At 35.4% G+C, this 17941-nt stretch overlaps 1 protein-coding gene across 1 annotated transcript; it reads right to left on the minus strand.

The window, feature by feature from the left end:
• Positions 1–342: 342 nt before the first annotated feature.
• On the minus strand, positions 343–13321 carry Amtn (amelotin). Its single transcript, XM_020151085.2, has 7 exons — positions 13268–13321; positions 10370–10456; positions 8686–8751; positions 7673–7762; positions 3768–3803; positions 2257–2283; positions 343–660 (listed from the first exon to the last, which is right to left on the minus strand). Exons 1-7 carry the CDS (start codon positions 13319–13321, stop codon positions 343–345), a joined length of 678 nt encoding a protein of 225 aa, XP_020006674.2.
• Positions 13322–17941: the final 4620 nt, after the last annotated feature.

The following is a 17941-nucleotide window of genomic DNA, read 5'->3' on the forward strand; positions in this document are numbered from 1 at the left end:
CACTGGCTGCTTGTTCTGAGGCTCATTCTAACCAGTGACTTGATAAAGGATCATGATGAAGTGTGTCTATTTTGTGTGTGTGTGTTGGTGTGTGGGGAAAGACAGGAATAAGAATATAGTTCACTTCCAGATATTTCCAGTTCTGATCAAATATGGTAAGTATGTCTTGCCAAACAATTAACTATCATCTTTCAGGGTTAATACCAGAGGGTTGATGGCCCCAAAAAAACATTCCTTCATGTGGCTTAAATCAACTGTGTGTGAGTATGGACTGCTCTCTGTTTTAATTAAGATCTGCATTTGTCAAGGCAACACAAAGAACTTTTCTGGTCCATTCTGCAGTTAACTTCCTTGGCCAAAGTGCATTTTCCAAGCTGTGAGGATTTTACCATGTGGTGATTCTGTAGCAGCTTCCTTAGTAGTATGTGTGCTTCTTTGGATGCCTCCTGCGGTCGTTACTTCAAAGTCATCATCTGTGACACTGGGAGTTGAGACATGGCCCTTTGTGGTTCCCTGGATTGCAGGATTTACTGCTGCTTGTCCTGCAGGAAGGACTCCATCCTGGACACCTGGGTTAGCCCCTGACTGACTGGTAGGCAAAATGCCACCTGGGAACAGGGGATGGATAAGGAGGCCTGTGAAGATCTGTGAGGCCAATGGCTAGAATGATGGAAGGAAAAAGAAAAAAACAAAATCATAAGGAATAAATTTTAAGGCTCACCAATCAGTCATGGGAAAATGGAGTTTATTAGTATTAGGGGGTAATAGTAAGAAAGTCCATATATTAACAATAGTCTGTGTCTCTGTTACTGACCTAAAACAGTAATTTCAGAGACTAAAAATTAATGGAAAAATTAGTTCATGTAGATTAACAAGTCATCACCCTCATAGCTTGTGTCATTTCAGGTTTCTTTCTACATATTTTTCAAAGGCATTGGAATATTCAGTCACTGAATGGTCACAAAAAACACTTAAGTGTTTTCTGAGGTCACTGCAGGAACTCCTCTCTTTTGGAATTTTTCATTGCTAGGGATATTCTAATTGAGCATGTCTGGGGCAGGATCCAGCAGTCTGCATGTTAAACTAGCTCTTAAAGTCAACCTGAGTTGCTGGGCCAAGACTGAAACTTGGGAATCATTGTTTTATATTGAAGGGATATTGAAGCCAGAAGCACCCTGCTAACTGGCAGATGTGGTTGTTCATGTATCACTGTTGGCAAAAGAGACACTGGGCCCATAACTTGATTATTATTTATGGGCAATATAGCAAATCTCTTCCTTTCATAATAGAAAAACTATTTAAATCTATGATCCCACGCAACACGTATAAACATGGAAATGTCATAATGAAACTCTCTGTATAGATATCTTAAGCAAATAAAAATGTCTTTTTTCAAAAACGGAGGACAGGAAGGTAAAACAGGTCTTGTCTGGGGGTTGCTACCAGTGGGAGGGGAGAGAATATAAGGAAAGGGTATAGGAGGCTGAATTTGGTGGAAATACTATGTACTCACATATGAAAATAGAAAAATGAGACTTATTGAAACTATTCTAAGACTGGGGGTTAGGGGGATGAAGGAGAATGATAGAGGGGGTGAATTTAACTAAGATATATTGTAAGTACTGTTGTTAATGTCACAGTGTACCCCAATACTACAATAATATGATAATCAAAAATAATTAAAAAATATGATCCAAGATATGGCCTCAATTCTATACTTCTGTTGTTGTGTTTAGATGCCATGTTAATATGTCATTTTCTCTAAATGTGACTTATGAATTACTGCATAGAAGTGCAGTAACAGGAAGTTTATTTAGGTCCATCCCTCTAGTTATTCATGTGTAATGGAAAGAGTATTCAAATTCTCAGATGCTTGAAAAATATTAATCTTTCCTGCAATGAATGTTAATACTTACATTATTATATATCTGCACATAACTCAATAGTTTATAATCCTAGATTTTAATCAATATAAAGTTAAAAATACTCATTGATTTTCTGGATTAGAACTTAATCTGATGACAAGATATGAAAAATTAATGCTCAGTTAAATTAATGGAAAAGTAGCTAGAGAAGGTTGGTGAAGTCCCCAGTAGGAGAAAGGATAATTGAATTCAAGGATGTATAAAAATGTTTGGCTTATTGTATGTATACTAGCTTTAGGGTTTGTGGTCAAAAGAGACTATAAGAAGACAGAAAACATTGTGGAGATGTGAAAAGACTTTAAAATGACAGTGATTAAATTTTTTTTTTTACCAATTCTTCTGAGCTTAGGATACCACCCTAAAAGTAAAATTTTAAACACAGGGTATTAGACAAATTTTAATATATTCAAAGCAAGATATATTTATCTATCTAAATAATGTAATTAAAAAACTTAAAATATAAAGAGGTTTTTATTTTGAACAATATATCAAACTATATGATCTACATCACAAAAGTCACATTAGCCTATGATTTGGGACTGCAGACAATTATTGATTGAATAATGCATTAAAATTATTTGTATTTTTATTATTAAGAACTAGATGCATTTTGGTGAGGAATCTTAGAAACTGTAGAGAGCAATAGAGAAAAATGAATAATCCAGTCATTCAGGGTTGATACATTTTTTTTCCAGATGATTTACATTAATTTATTTTTTACATAATAGAAATGGTCATTTACACAATTTTTGTTTTTCTTTTAGTATTCTGTAGCAATCATTTATTTCTGTTATTGGCAAATTTTAATTAATGTAATATTGAATGGCTGTGTATTTGCTCTTACTTTACTCAGTTTATCAAATCATTCTTTTGGTCTTAAATTTAAGTCCAAGGTGAGTACTGTGGCTCACCTCTGTAAAAATAGTTACGTGGGAGGCAGGACTGCAGTTCAAGTCCAACTAAGGGAAAAAGTGCAAGACCCTATTTGAAAAGTAACTAAAACAAAAAGGGCTGGAGGTGTGGCTCAAGTGGTAGACTGCTTGCTGAGTAAGCACAAGGGCCTGAGTTCAAACCTTAGTATTGCTCTCCCCACAAAAAATTATAAAGTATATCCAATATTTTACTCTACTACAAATATTATTTTGATGAACATTTTGTACAGAATGATGTATTTCAGATTGTTTTCTTTGGATATAGTTCAACATGTGGAATTAGGAGTTGAAGGGAATTTTGTATTTGATTAAAAACCTCATCTGATACTGATACTGATCTTGGCCCTTGATAATTTTACCAGTGAACTCAAGAATTACTTTCATGTTTTGTAAATGTTGCAGTACACTCACAGTACAACAATAATATGACAACAAAAAAAGAATTACTTTCCTGAAAGTAAGTAAGAAAAGAGGAGACAAAGTGAACATTTTTGGGAAAAATACATATGCTTAAAAAGAAATTTGAGATTAAAAAGCAAATCCCCTAAATCATGACTAACCAGATTAATCCCATTAATTTAATTTTTCTTTACAGTTTGGTTTAGAGGATTGACTGGCTCCTTCATATGGTATACCATTTACTAAGTGTGTGACTAGAACTGAGTAACTGCATTTCTACTTATCTTTAAATTAGACATAAAAACAATGTCTTCAAGAGGTTGTTTTCAATGGTAAATGAAATAATACATGAAAAGTACTTAGAACTGTACTTGGCACATAGTGCTTAGTAAGTGTTAGCAAAACAAATTAAAAATTTGCTAACTTGGTAACCAGCTGGTGAGTTAGGACATGACTAAGTATTTCACAACAAGGTAATTTAAAATAAAAATTTTATTAAAAATATTCTTACCTGGGTTCCAAGTGGTGCTACAATAATTGGTAACATCTGAACAAAAAGAGAGATAAATTTATTAAAACATATATTTAAAGATGAGTTCTGGCAGATGCCACAAATACTGAGATTTTTTAAAAGGATATAATATTTGTTTAACCAATAATTATTAGTAATCAGTAGTAATCATAGATATAGACTCATAGAACTCGATGGAATTGGAATTCATCCAGTTTGTAAGAAGAATATTAAACCTAGAAAGATTTAAGAACTCAGCCAAAGCATTACATTTAGAAGGTAGAAGTACATTGAATGATACTATGGTTTGGATAAATGTCCTCAAAAGGCTCATGTGTTAAATGGTTGGTCCAACCTGTGAAGATGGTGGAACCTTAAAGAGATGAAGCCTAGTGGGAGGTCTTCTGGTCATTGGAAGTGTGCCATTGAGGGGGATATTGGGACTTAGGGAGCCTGTCTTCAAAAAAAAGAAAAAGAAAACCCCAATAATTTTGGTCTCTAGCAATCTCCATATTGAAAATTATTCTAAGAAACAATGATGGTACAATTCTTAGATTTCTTTTATATGGCATCTCGGAAGACAAATAAAACATGCAATTGATATTTTAAGCCAAAGAGGTTTCTTGAAGCAGTGTACATTCACTCTTACAATAGTTGCTTGAACCTTTTGCTATTAAAATAAAATACTAGTGAGAAATTATGGGACATGTTGCTCAGTAACTCCTGCATTAGTAGAGTTTTTAGAACTAGGTAAGAAATAATTCAGTGGTTACCAATGACTAGCTAAATATTATGAATTTGTAACTGAAAAAGATTTGGGTGAAGTGTTGGTATACTCTAGTATTCTGTTCTCTAAAAACTAGCATAGAGTTTTTTCTAAGAAAGCTAGGATCTTAAAGATTTATGTCTATTTCTATAGAAAATTCACAGTGTCAGGGAGGTTATCAAAATGGGGCTTTTAATTTAATACCAACATGAAAGATACGAAAGTAATATGAAATATGCTTTTTTTTTTCCTTTTCTTTTTTGGTGCTGGGGATCAAACCCAGAGCCTTACACATACTGGGCAAGCACTTTTCCATTGAGCTACATCCCAGTCCATGAGATAGACTCTTAACCTTATTATTTCTGAAGACAGCTGGTACAATAGTACCCGTAAGACCAACAGGTAAAAAGCACATTCCCCTATAAAAAAGCCCAACTCTCAATTAGGTCCTTGTTTACTGACAACAAAACATGGGAACAATAATAAAACTCAACTAACCTTCAGAGTGGTGTTAGGAAAGTGATATGGGGGAAGGGACACTTAGGATTTGGGAGAAAACAAAATTGAAATTTCTTCTTTAAAGGAAAGCTGGAGTGGAAGGAGAAAAAATTAAAAAGAGGAAACCAGAAGTGTCCAAGTAAAAATTGTAGTGAAAGACTATCTAGTTGTTCAGTAATATTACTTAGTTACTGGTAGAGAAATTATTTGAAATGACAGCTAAAGCGTCATGTTCAATGTGTGGCAGGTACTATTTGAAATCTTTTTTGTGTATTTACTTTCTTAATCTTTATAAGGAGGAAGTTTCACTTGTATTATTTTCATTTTAAATTTTGAGGAAAGTGAACTACATTATGGTTAAGTAACTTGGCCAACATGACATAGGTTGTAAGTGGAAAGCTGAGGTTTGATTAGGAGTTGTGTGGTTCTAGAATTCCTTCTTAAATGAGTTGGCTTTTCTTTGATAACTGCACACTATCAACAGATACTTACATTTGTGGCAGAGAAAGTGAGCGACTCTGGATAGGGAGAAGCAAGATTGGAGGGACTAGAGCTGCCCAGGAGAAGGTCAGGTATGGGGACTCTTGGTGGTGGCATAGCCCAGAAATTCTGAAGAATCCCACAGAGAATGGGGATTGAATTACATTTTGGCATGTGGGGGAGTGTGAAATGTCAAACTCTTATCTGGAAAATTTTGTAGCATCTATAGTGCCCACTAAAATCTTAGACTCAAGTGGGTAGGTACTTTCTGGGGAATAAAAAGTTGTACTAAGTCTGTCTTCAAGGTTGTAGCAAGGAACCATTGAGACAGACACCAGACAATTAGCATATGTATTATACAAGGATCGTGTATTAAAGAGTTTTTTTTTTTTAATAGGACTGGGGTCCCATGCTTACAAAGCAGATGCTCTACCATTTGAATCACACTTCCTGTCCATTTTGCTGTGGTTATTTTGGAAATGGGGTCTCATGAACTGTTTACCTGGGCTGGCCTTGAGCATTGATCTTCCCAATCTCAGTCTCCCAAGCAGCTGGTATTACAGGCATGAGCCACCACATCCAGCAAGAGGTTTTCAACTCACCTGCATGCTTCTCAAACCTTTTTCAGAGGGTGAATTTTATTATCAGATTTTTATCAAGATATTTTAAGTGTTTTTTGGTTCTCTTATCTTCCTAAGTACTGGTGCAAAGGAAATACTCTCACTGATACAGTAATAGACTTATTTACAAGAATGTTCAGTTAATATTGCTTATGGAAGTAAAAAGTTTGGAAAACCCCCACATTTTCCCAATAGGGAATCTAGTATACAATGGGATATTAAACAGTCATTTAAAATAATGTTATAGATAAATATTTCAGGGTGTGAAAACTATCCAAAATCTTTTTAGTAGAAAATAATTAGATTAGCAAGAATTAAGAATGTATTTTGTTTAAAAATATATATATTGAAAAATGACTAGAAAAAGTATTCTAGAATATTAATAGTGTTTATTATGTGTGACAGGATTCTGAGCAAATTTTATTATTTTCTTATATGTATTTTCTAAATTCTTTATAATTAACATATTGCCTAGATAATAAACAATAAGTGCCTCTACAGAAAAATTAAACATGGGCTGGGTGCAGTGGCTCATGCTTGTAATTACAGCTAATTACAAGGAGAAGGAGATTGGGAGTATTATACAATTTGAGGCCAGCTGGAAAAAAAGTTACTGAGCCCTCATGTCCACAAATAAGCTGGGCATTGTGGCACACAGCTGAAACCCCAGCTTTATGGGAGGCAATAGTTAGGAGGATCTTGGTCTGAGGCTGACTCTGGGCAAAAACTTGAGACCATATACAAAAAATAACTGAAGCAAAAAAGGATGAGACCTGGATCAAGCCCCTGCCTAGCAAGCCTTAGACCATGTTGCCAACAACAACAGCAACAACAAAAGTTACACATTATGTGGGGACAGTGGGGCTGAGGCCACATATTGGGGAGAATGAGTTATCCAAAAATAACTTAGTCTAGTCCTGAAAAGATTATTATAGCTTTCCAGATAGTAAGTGGTTTAGAGAAGTTCCAGGAAGTTAAGAATTTAGATTTTTGTCCAATGTTAAAAACAAACACTTCCAAAAATGGTGATATATTAAATATGTCATTTTTTATATTAGCATGAGAGGGTTTTCACTGAAAGCAAGTGATGGTGGGAGGTGAGAACACAGTAACTAAAATGTCTTTGGGGACTTTTGAGGGAGAGCATTGAAAAAAGAGCACCAAGGGGAGGATTTGGTTTGCTGAGGTAAGCTGTCCGTCTCCTAGTTTTTCTTTTGGACGATCTTGATCATCTAGAACATCTTCAGTAGAAAACAGAATGTGCTAGAAAATAATCCCAGTTCCTGTCAGTTTCTCTGACAGGTTCTTGTTACCCATTATAAAGTACTCTAGAGAGGTTATGGGGAAACACTCTTTGTGGGTGTGTTGTTCATGGGCCTTCAGCAAGAACCAAATTATCAAATACTGTTCTATGTACAGTAAAATATACATTTGCAAATTTTCTGGGTACGGTTTTTAAGAAACTTGAAAATAATTCTTTCAACCCTGTAGGCTTAACCTGAGATAAATACTCTCTAATGAAGTTCAGCAGTTGATCTTACCTGTGACTGCAGCTGGTGTTGTCCATTTAATGCCCCCAAGGTCAATGGGAGGGTCTGGGCCCCAGGTGCCAGACCTGTAGCAGGGTTCAGCTATGGGGCAATGATGAAGATTTTCACTGTGTTTCTTTCAGTTTGAACATTGAGGAAACTAAAATGTATTTACTAAATGTAAATCAAGTTTAAAGTATTCTACTGTGTATGTAATTAGGCACAGATGAAATTCAAGGACTTGTTTAGTCTGCTAGAAAACAAAGTCCATTACTAAATTTTTTTCCATATTAAGCTTTTCTTTTGTACTTAACTCCATCTCTTTGAGAATTATTTAGGTGATTTTTTTCCTTTGGTTTTCCCTTCTGGCTACAACAGCAGTAGTTCTTGGAATTTTTCTGATGGCTTTTTTTTTTTTTTTTTCTGAAGAAGTGAATTCCTCCATAGGCATCCCCCATGAAAACTGAAAGGTGCAGAGTAAAGTATCTACTCTGGAACATGAGCTAATATTATATTTAAATCTGAACATTGGAAAAAAATCTAATAAGGAAAAGAACTTACTTTTTCTTCCCCATACAGATTAAATTCTAAGATATTCTATGAGAAGACTGAAGATTTTTCTGCCCTTTAAAAGTTTGTTCTTGTTATTGGGGTGATAACAGTGATCATAGTGTTTATGTGGGTGTGGGGATGTTGTATGGGACATTAAGAAAGGTATGGTGGAGAAATTGGGGCAGGAGCTTGGAGAAGAGGTGAGAGGAACTGGAGAAGTAAAAACTTGAAAATTAGATCAATTTCTTTAAAGAATCTTTTACTAAGAAAACCATTTGAGGATGTGTTGAGTAGCATCCAGTTCTCTTTGACTTGTCCCTTGTTCCTCTCTTCTAACTTATCTGTTGTCAATATATGCATATGTGCACTTGTAGATGGACATTCCCATCTGTTCTTGCCTTCCATCCATGTTCAACATTAGGTATTATATTTATTTAACAATAGGTATTAAAATTACATAAAAGAGTACTTACCAGTTGCAGATCTGATCCCAGCGTGAGCAACTGTGTTAATGGTATTAGACTTAAAGAAGGGAAGACCTGCAGGACATTGAGATTGGTGATTAGGCAACAGATTATCTGTTTCCACTACTCTGTCAGTAGATATCCTCAAGTAATCTACACTCCCGTCAGAGGTGATCTTACAATAAATGAAGGTGGAGCATCAGAGAGTCTTATTACCCTTGAACTGTACTTACTAGGCCTCATTATCCACTTTTGTGGTCATGGGAAGTGCCCTAGCAAATGTATCAAGTTTATGGTATTTATTAGCTGATTTATTCTTATTTCATTATAAATATTCACTTTAGTATTTGATTTTACCTATGTAATTTTATTTTTTTTATTTTTCATTTTTATTAGCATATATCCATTGTACAGAGAGGATTCATTGTGACAACTCTGGACCCTTACATTATACATTGGTTAGGTTGCCCATCTCTTCGCTTCGCTTACCTTGTCCCTGCCCCACTTAAAGCAATTGTAAAAGGTTTCATTGTTCTATTTTATATGTAATTATATATTTTTTCTTAAAGAAAGTCTATAAATTGTATAAGCTGCAGATTTCTTAAGGAGGGAGTTTGGGTCCTGACTTGAGTGCTCTATAATGTCCATTGACTAAAAAGAGAACTGAAAGGAGATTCTGGTATTATCTGACTACAGTAATTTACAGAGTCTAGACGTAGGTAAGAAGGTCCTTTATAGCAGAGGAAGAGTTGGAGGGGGAGGGAGCGTTATAGCCAAAAGAAGGCAGTTCTTGAAACTATTTAAATATGTTTTTAAGGAACACATTTTACTGTAACACATCAGCTCCTTGGCAACAATGAAACTGAAGAAAACCATAAAGAAATCTACAGTTATTTTTATAGGTCACTTCCTATTTTCTGCCATCTCTGCAAATACCACACATATGTCAGTATCTCAAAGGCACAGATGATCGAGTTTTGTAAACAGGTGTAGCAACTGATTTTCAAACTTTACCAGATGTAGTTGCTAAACCAAATTATTATTCAGACAAAAGGAAAAAAATGTGGGTGCTTTTCTTTCTTTATTCAAACTTTTAAATTGAAGTGTTTGTCTCTTTATTTATTCCAAAGGTAAAGCCTCTTTCTCTTGTTCAATCATGAGACTCTGTGTAAATCTTTTTTTTTATTGTTTTTACATTTACTCATATGCAAATAAATTGTTTGGGTCATCTTGTATAAATCTTGATTTAAAAAAAAATACCCAGTCTTTTAAAAACTCATTAATTGATTGATTCACTTATTTGTCTACTTGACAAATGTAACTCAACCTCCTCAATAAGTAGCTTCAACCATTGATATTCTGCCACAGTAATTTTTGATAGCTGCATATTGTTTCTGTATTATTTTTAGAGAGTTTGATTTCCTGTCATTACTCATTCCCAACTTTTTAATTTGAAGACATTCCAAACTTGCCATTTCTCAGGTATATCTTTGCTTCCTCAAATCCCAAAGCTGTCTTGAGACCCTGAGATGAGCACATAGATTCTAGATTCCTATTTACTCCATAAATACTGACCTTTGCACCCCACAGCATTTGGAGGATAAGGTATTGTGGTGATAGTTAAGCCATAAAAACGTACCAGTCTTAAGAGTCTTTGCTGGATGGTAAATCTTCCTTACTGTTGGATTCTTACCTGATTTGCCTGCTGTTGAGTTAGAAGGGTCACCTGATCTGGAGCTGGTTTTGTTGGAGCAAGTCCCACAGTGGGGTTAAGCTGCTTCTGTGAATACAATGTTTGATAAAGCAAGAATATGTTTAAGGTTTTATATCCATTTATGTGCAGAAGGTAACAGGTTGTCCTAAATGCAAAATACTTATCTTTAAGGTCCGTGTATTTTGGATCAGTTTTAATTCCTGGAACATTTTGTGTACTGCAGGAAATGGAATCTTATAGTGGAAGAATGCCTGATCAAAAGGGGTGGGTAGGGGAAAAGTTGGGCCAGGACAAATGGGATTTCTGGTGGTTGTCCTTGGCTCTCATTTATTTCCTGTAACTGTTTTCCCTTTTACCAGGACATGTAATATAAACTGTGCATCTTAGCTCTGTGTACATTTGCTTTTTTGTAATGTTTGAGTTAAATTGCCATAAATCCTTCTGTACTTTCCACTTTTGCCTTGTGCCTGACATATCAATCCTGTAATGAAAGTTCAGTCTCCTTCCTGGTCAGGATATTTTCTCTTTGAAAACAATAGCCTAATCTTGTCACTCCTCTGCTCAGAGTCACATGACTGCCAACTTGACTGAGTAAAAGCCAGAGACCTACAAAAGCTCTAAGACCCTCATACTCTGGGCCCTTAGTGCCTCTCTGACCTTCTAGCCACCTTATTTTCTCTCATACACTCTGCTCTGGCCATTCAGGCTCTTTGCTGTTTATGGGGGTGGTTAAAGCTCACTCCTATCTCAGGATCTCACCTCTACCTGTTCACCCTGACTGGAATGCTCTTCTCCTAGACATAAGCTTACTCCCTTATGTGCTTCAAGTCTTTCTTGAATTCACATTTTTCTTGGGGCCTGCCCTGACTACTCTCCTGAATATGCAACCTGCCTTATCTCAGATATTCACCCCCATAGACCTGCTTCATGTTTTTTTTTTTCCGTAGTGCTCAGTACCTTCTAACGTATATAATCTACTGATTTGTAATTTTTACTGTTTATCATTTGCTTCCTTACTAAAAGATAAACTTCACAAAGGTAAAAATGCTGTGTTTTGTTCAATGATATATGCCCAGCAGATAAATAAGTATCTGGAAAACAGTAGGCATTTGACAAATATTTGTTGAAAGAATGAGCACCTCCTAATAAGCTCAAGGCCCTGAGTTCAAACCCCAGTACCACCATGGAAAAAAAAAATCTTGGTTTCTTTTAGGGCATCCACTTTCTATGTCTTTGATTAATCTTATTTTTTTCATAGTTATTGACATCTGGTACCCATCCTCAAATTTTTTATCAATGAAAATAATCATTAGGCTATTGTATCTACCATTTGCAAATAGATTCATTATGCCTTTAAATTCAGTAAATTCATTTGCATAAAACAAGAAATACCTTGTTCATGTTTATGATTTTTTACTTGATAAATTTTTATGTCTAATAGACATTTCAATGTCACCTCCCCTTACCTATTAGCCATCTGGCGGCTCTCACATTATTTGCTATTAACAGTTTGCTTTAGCTTGCATTCTGTGCCTTGGTTTCTTTTGTATGGTAGCTATGCTCCTGCAAAGTTTTATTTACCTTGAGCTTTTATAAGTTGTATGGTAATTAAAATGTGCTACAGAGACTTTATTTTCAGGAACATTTTGGTAAATTTATTCATGAGGTAACTTTTATAAAAAATAACTTCTTTGTTTCAAAAATGAGATTTGCATAGACAACTTCTTTCAGTGGATATATATATATATGTAATGAAGTAAGAGGGACAGTGGTCATTCAAGTTTTGCTCCATCCTTTCATAAACTCACTCTGTTTATTTAATTCCAGAACAAAATTTAATATTTATTTAAACAATTACTTGATTGGTATTTGCAGTCCTTGTGAACACCATGAGGGATCATGCCTTTTTAAATTTCTCACTATTGTATTTTCAGCAATTAGCATAATGTTTGGCATACAGAGAGTTTTCAGTAGATACTTGATTGTATGAATGACTACAGGAGCTTCAAGTGAGTTTGAGGCTCAGTTAAAATTGTTTCTTTTTGTTCTTCTATTTCATGAAATCTCTTTTTTTATGTCCATACTTAAGCATCTTGAACAGTCATTAAGAAGTCCACTTAGAAATCCAAACCATGTATCTCTATGTCTGTAAAGTAATGGAGGATAACAGGAGTAAGGGTGTAGCACTAGTCCTCTTTTCTTTCAAAGGCCTGTTATATGTGAACACATTTCTTGATGAGATTTTTTTTTTTTTGGTGGCACTGAGGTTTTAACTCAGGGCCTTCACAAGTGCTAGGCATGTGCTCTACCACTTGAGCCACTCTGCCAGCCCATTGACAAAATGTTTTAAGTAAAGAATATTGACCACTTTATAATATGCTTTTGGCATCCCACAATTTGGTAGGTTTTTTTTTAGAGTTCATGCAATCTAGATATTTTGTGTTTTCAATTAGAAAAACACAGAAAATATAGCTTTTAGTCATGAACAAATAACTAATTGCTAGACAAATCTTAAGTTCACTTTTGGAAAAAAAAGTTTATCTATTTAAGTAGATCTAAGGCATTCTTTTGCTTCTCATTTCTATCCTATTGCTTTGACAATATAATTGAAATTCTTCTTGATTGTGGATACATTTTTAAAATGAAAAATAGTGAAATTCTTCTGATAGTGGATGCATTTTTAAAATACAAATTATTAAAATATGCACCAACATCTTATTAGTTCATCAAATTTTTCCTTGGAAAATAAAAACAGAAAACCAAAAAGAACAGTCACAGAACAGAGTAGTTTTGATAGAAAGCAGGATGAGAGAAAGGTCTGGAACTAAAGATGCTGTCAAGGCTAGTTGGTACATAAAGTAAACATATTGTACCTACTGGTAATGACTGAGTTGATCCCAGGAGACAAAATAGTAGAATTGTACTTTTCATCTTTCAAATTGCTACCTATAAGAACAAAATAATGTTACTCTTTCACCCTGCTGTTTTTCCTTATGAGAGAAGATAATACTTTAAAAAATGAGCATTCTACTTGAAATATGGTCAATTAATATTACCTTTGTGATCACCAGGCAAAATGTACAGGGAAGGTGGTATTCAAATTCCAGATGTCTCCAGTTTATTCTGGTAAGAATTTTATCTTCTGATGATTTGAATTTGTAGAAGGAATTTAAACTCAACTCTAGGAGATTGGTAACTTAAAGAGTCCAATCAGGATTTAGCAGTGTGTGAAATCATTTGGTTTCTTTCATTTCCCAACACTTCATTAGGTGGGTGATTAGCTGCAGACATTATATTACCCAATGTCTACCATTTGACTAGAGGGTATTTTAAGGAGACATGCCTTGTCTAATTTTAAAAAAGTTCAGACAGTAAACAATGAAAGTACTTCTTTACCTCCATCTCTTTCCTAAACTATTTCTCAAAGATACTTGTTTTATCATGTAGGAATGAATGTCTAACTCAAACACCAAACTGTAGGGTTTTATGTATACTTAAAAAATGAAGTCTGTTATGTACATTGCTCTGTAACTTATCTTACTTACTCAAAAAATAATGAAATTTACATGTAAATATGAATAGATTAACTTCATTTTATGGTTAAATTAAATTATATTACAGTTTTCTTTTGATGGACAGTTAATTCATTACCATTTTTTTTGTAATTATAAAACTATTATGATGAATACACCCATGACATTCATTAAAGAGATTGAAAAATCTACTGTTAAATTTATATGGAAACACAAGAGGCCACGAATAGCCAAGGCAATACTCAGTCAAAAGAACAATGCTGGAGGTATCACGATACCTGACTTCAAACTATATTACAAAGCAATAATGATAAAAACAGCATGGTACTGGCACAAAAAACAGACATGAAGACCCAGTGGAACAGAATAGAGGACCCAGATGTGAAGCCACACAACTATAACCAACTTGTCTTTGACAAAGGAGCTAAAAATATACGATGGAGAAATAGCAGCCTCTTCAACAAAAACTGCTGGGAAAACTGGTTAGCAGTCTGCAAAAAACTGAAACTAGATCCATGTATATCACCCTATACCAATATTAACTCAAAATGGATCAAGGATCTTAATATCAGACCACAAACTCTAAAGTTGGTACAGGAAAGAGTAGGAAATACTCTGGAGTTAGTAGGTATAGGTAAGAACTTTCTCAACGAAACCCAGGCAGCACAGCAACTAAGAGATAGCATAGATAAATGGGACCTCATAAAACTAAAAAGCTTCTGTTCATCAAAAGAAGTGGTCTCTAAACTAAAGAGAACACCCACAGAGTGGGAGAAAATATTTGCCAGCTATACATCAGACAAAGGACTGATAACCAGACTATATAGGGAACTTAAAAAACTAAATTCTCCCAAAACTAATGAACCAATAAAGAAATGGGCAAGTGAACTAAACAGAACTTTCTCAAAAGAAGAAATTCAAATGGCCAAAAAACACATGAAAAAATGCTCACCATCTCTAGCAATAAAGGAAATGCAGATTAAAACCACACTGAGATTCCACCTCACTCCTGTTAGAATAGCCATCATTAGCAACACCACGAACAACAGGTGTTGGCGAGGATGCGGGGAAAAAGGAACCCTCATACACTGTTGGTGGGAATGTAAACTAGTACAACCACTCTGGAAAAAAATTTGGAGGTACTTAAAACACTAAACATTGATCTACCATTTGATCCAGCAATACCACTCTTGGGGATATAACCAAAAGACTGTGACACAGGTTACTCCAGAGGCACCTGCACACCCATGTTTATTGCGGCACTATTCACAATAGCCAAGTTATGGAAACAGCCAAGATGTCCCACCACTGGCGAATGGATTAAGAAAATGTGGTATCTATACACAACGGAATTTTATGCAGCCATGAAGAAGAATGAAATGTTATCATTCGCTGGTAAATGGATGGAATTGGAGAACATCATTCTGAGTGAGGTTAGCCTGGCCCAAAAGACCAAAAATTGTATGTTCTCCCTCATATGCAGACATTAGATCAAGGGCCAACACAACAATGGGATTGGACTTTGAGCACATGATAAAAGCGAGAGCACACAAGGGAGGGGTGAGGATAGGTAAGACACCTAAAAAATTAGGTAGCATTTGTTGCCCTTAACGCAGAGAAACTAAAGCAGATACCTTAAAAGCAACTGAGGCCAATAGGAAAAGGGGACCAGGAACTAGAGAAAAGGTTAGATCAAAAAGAATTAACCTAGAAAGCAACACACACGTACAGGAAATTAATGTGAGTCAACTCCCTGTATAGCTATCCTTATCTCAACCAGGAACACTTGTTCCTTCCTATTATTGCCTATACTCTCTCTTCAACAAAATTAGAGATAAGGGCAAAATAGTTTCTGCTGGGTATTGAGGGGGTAAGGGGGAAAGGGAGAGGGCGGAGTCGGTGGTAAGGGAGGGGGTGGGGGCGGGGGGAGAAATGACCCAAGCCTTGTATGCACATATGAATAAAAAAAAAAAAGAATACACCCCAAAATTTCTTGCATGTGTGAGAGTATTTTTATGTTAGTCCTAGAATAAAGAAGCATGCACATTCCTTTAAAAGGATATATGCATTGTATTACATTACATTGCATTATTATATTTATGTATTTATTTACTTATTTTTGCCATACTGGGGTTTGAACTCAGGGCCTTCAGCTTGTTAGGCAGGCAGTCTACCATGCCCCACAGTCCAAGAATATGTACATTGTACATTTCAATAAATAAGGCCAAGTTATCTTTGGGAAATGTTGAGTAGTTTGCTTCATTGCAAATGATGAAAAAGATGCTATAACCTAGGCAAAAGACAAGTGATCACTGAGATTTTTCACAAAAAGAACAGGTAGAGTTCCAGGGCCCTGGCCTTCATAGAGGCAGGTGGGGTCTGGTCAATAATTTATGAAACCAAATCAGTGATGAATCTGTCACACCAGGATTTCACATTGGAAGGCTATCTGAGGTTTGGCTTTTTTTCCCTCTTTGAATGGAAAGTTGACTGAGATGATGCAGTGTTCTTCAAAAGCTTTTTCAAGGGCTCAGGGCAGAGCTCAGGCCCTGAGTTCAAACCCCAGTAGCACCAAAGGAGGTAAAAATAAGAGGAGTACATTCTAAAATTTTGATAAAATATACTAAATATGTAAACCAGTGACATGGCCATTAAAAAATCTTTTTTCAAACTATATGATTCATTTACACAGTCAACTTTGGTGACTGTCAGATACTCGGTAAGTAATGAGGAACACTGTCTAGGAACAGAAACACAAAGGCTAACAGTAATAACATGAGTGGTAAATGTAACATAGAAGTATGCACAGTTGTGATGAAGGGCATCTGACTGGGGACTGAAGAGCAGGGAAAGCAAAATCAAGGAGGTAACCCTTGAGTTGGGTTTTGAGGAATAAAAAGAAACTCATTAAAAAGCAAGGAGACCATCCAGGCAGATCAAGAGTTTGGACATGGAGTGATAATATTCCCTATCACTGGAACAAAATGGGCTGAGGGAGCAATTGAAATCAGGATTGGAGAGATACCTAATTTAACTAGTTATAACTTTTTTTGTTTCTATTACTCATTTTGGCATTTGGTCATATACTGTTCTACATAGCTCTTTTATTATTTCATCTCTATTTCTCTTGAACTAGGTGGAGAGTTCCTGGGGCTTTGTTTTAAATTTCCTATGTTTATAATATTACAAAGCACAAGGTGGTCACTGCATGTTGATAGATGAATGGTAGGGTCATACGCTATGGGGTATTGGAGCAAAACTGAGTGAGCGAGGAGTTCAAAGAAGAGATTCAGTTTTAAGTGAATTTGGAGAATAAATATGATTAATGAGACAGAGATTAACTTGGTAAATGTTGATAGTGAGAGAAGCAATGGAACATAAATGCTGAAGGATATGGAGGGAATAACTTTAGTTATGTTCTCACTAGTTTTCATAGGCAAGTTCATTCTTTTTTTTATTCATTCAATTTATTTTTCCAACTCGTCATTTGTAATGTTCACATTGTATTCACTAGCATTGTTCTAGTCCTTGGGGAATAAAATCTCTGCCCTCATGGTGCTTACATTTTGGTGTGGGGAACATTAAATATTTAAGCAGCTTTGTGTATGACAGAGGGCCCATAACACAGTGGGTTCTACTTCCCTGTGCTTTTATTTTAAGTGGATGTGCTGGGTGGGGGTCTTCCTTTAACTTTTTTCTTTTCAGCAGAGGCAGAGTTGAATTTTATGAAACTGTTGTTTCTGGGCCTAGATAGAAGACCTATATTCTAGTGCCAGTCTACTATATGGTTATAGTGAATAGCTCATTCAAATTGAATCATTGTTTGTGACTGTCTGGGCATCAGGAGACTCAGGTACCTCACAATGACTGTACTACCTATTGCAGGCATGTCTTCAACCCCAAGGTGGAATGGGACATGCCCTTGCCAGGAAACTGAGCATTTGGTGGGATTAGAACAAAAAACCAAGCAAAATTAAGAAGGCTGAGTAATTTCTAGGGCAAGAAATTATAAATCTAA

Source organism: Castor canadensis, chromosome 9 (assembly GCF_047511655.1).
Source record: "Castor canadensis chromosome 9, mCasCan1.hap1v2, whole genome shotgun sequence".
Classification (NCBI taxonomy): Eukaryota; Metazoa; Chordata; class Mammalia; order Rodentia; family Castoridae; genus Castor; species Castor canadensis.

Excerpts from the sequence above, each read along its gene's own strand:
- Amtn (XM_020151085.2), bottom strand. The coding sequence starts at position 13,321 with ATGAAAAGTACAATTCTACTATTTTGTCTCCTGGGATCAACTCAGTCA. Across the intron at positions 3,804-7,672 it reads AACACCAGCTGCAGTCACAG|ATGTTACCAATTATTGTAGC; the intron begins GTAAGATCAACT and ends CTTTTTGTTCAG. Across the intron at positions 661-2,256 it reads TCCTAAGCTCAGAAGAATTG|CCATTGGCCTCACAGATCTT; the intron begins GTAAAAAAAAAA and ends CCATCATTCTAG.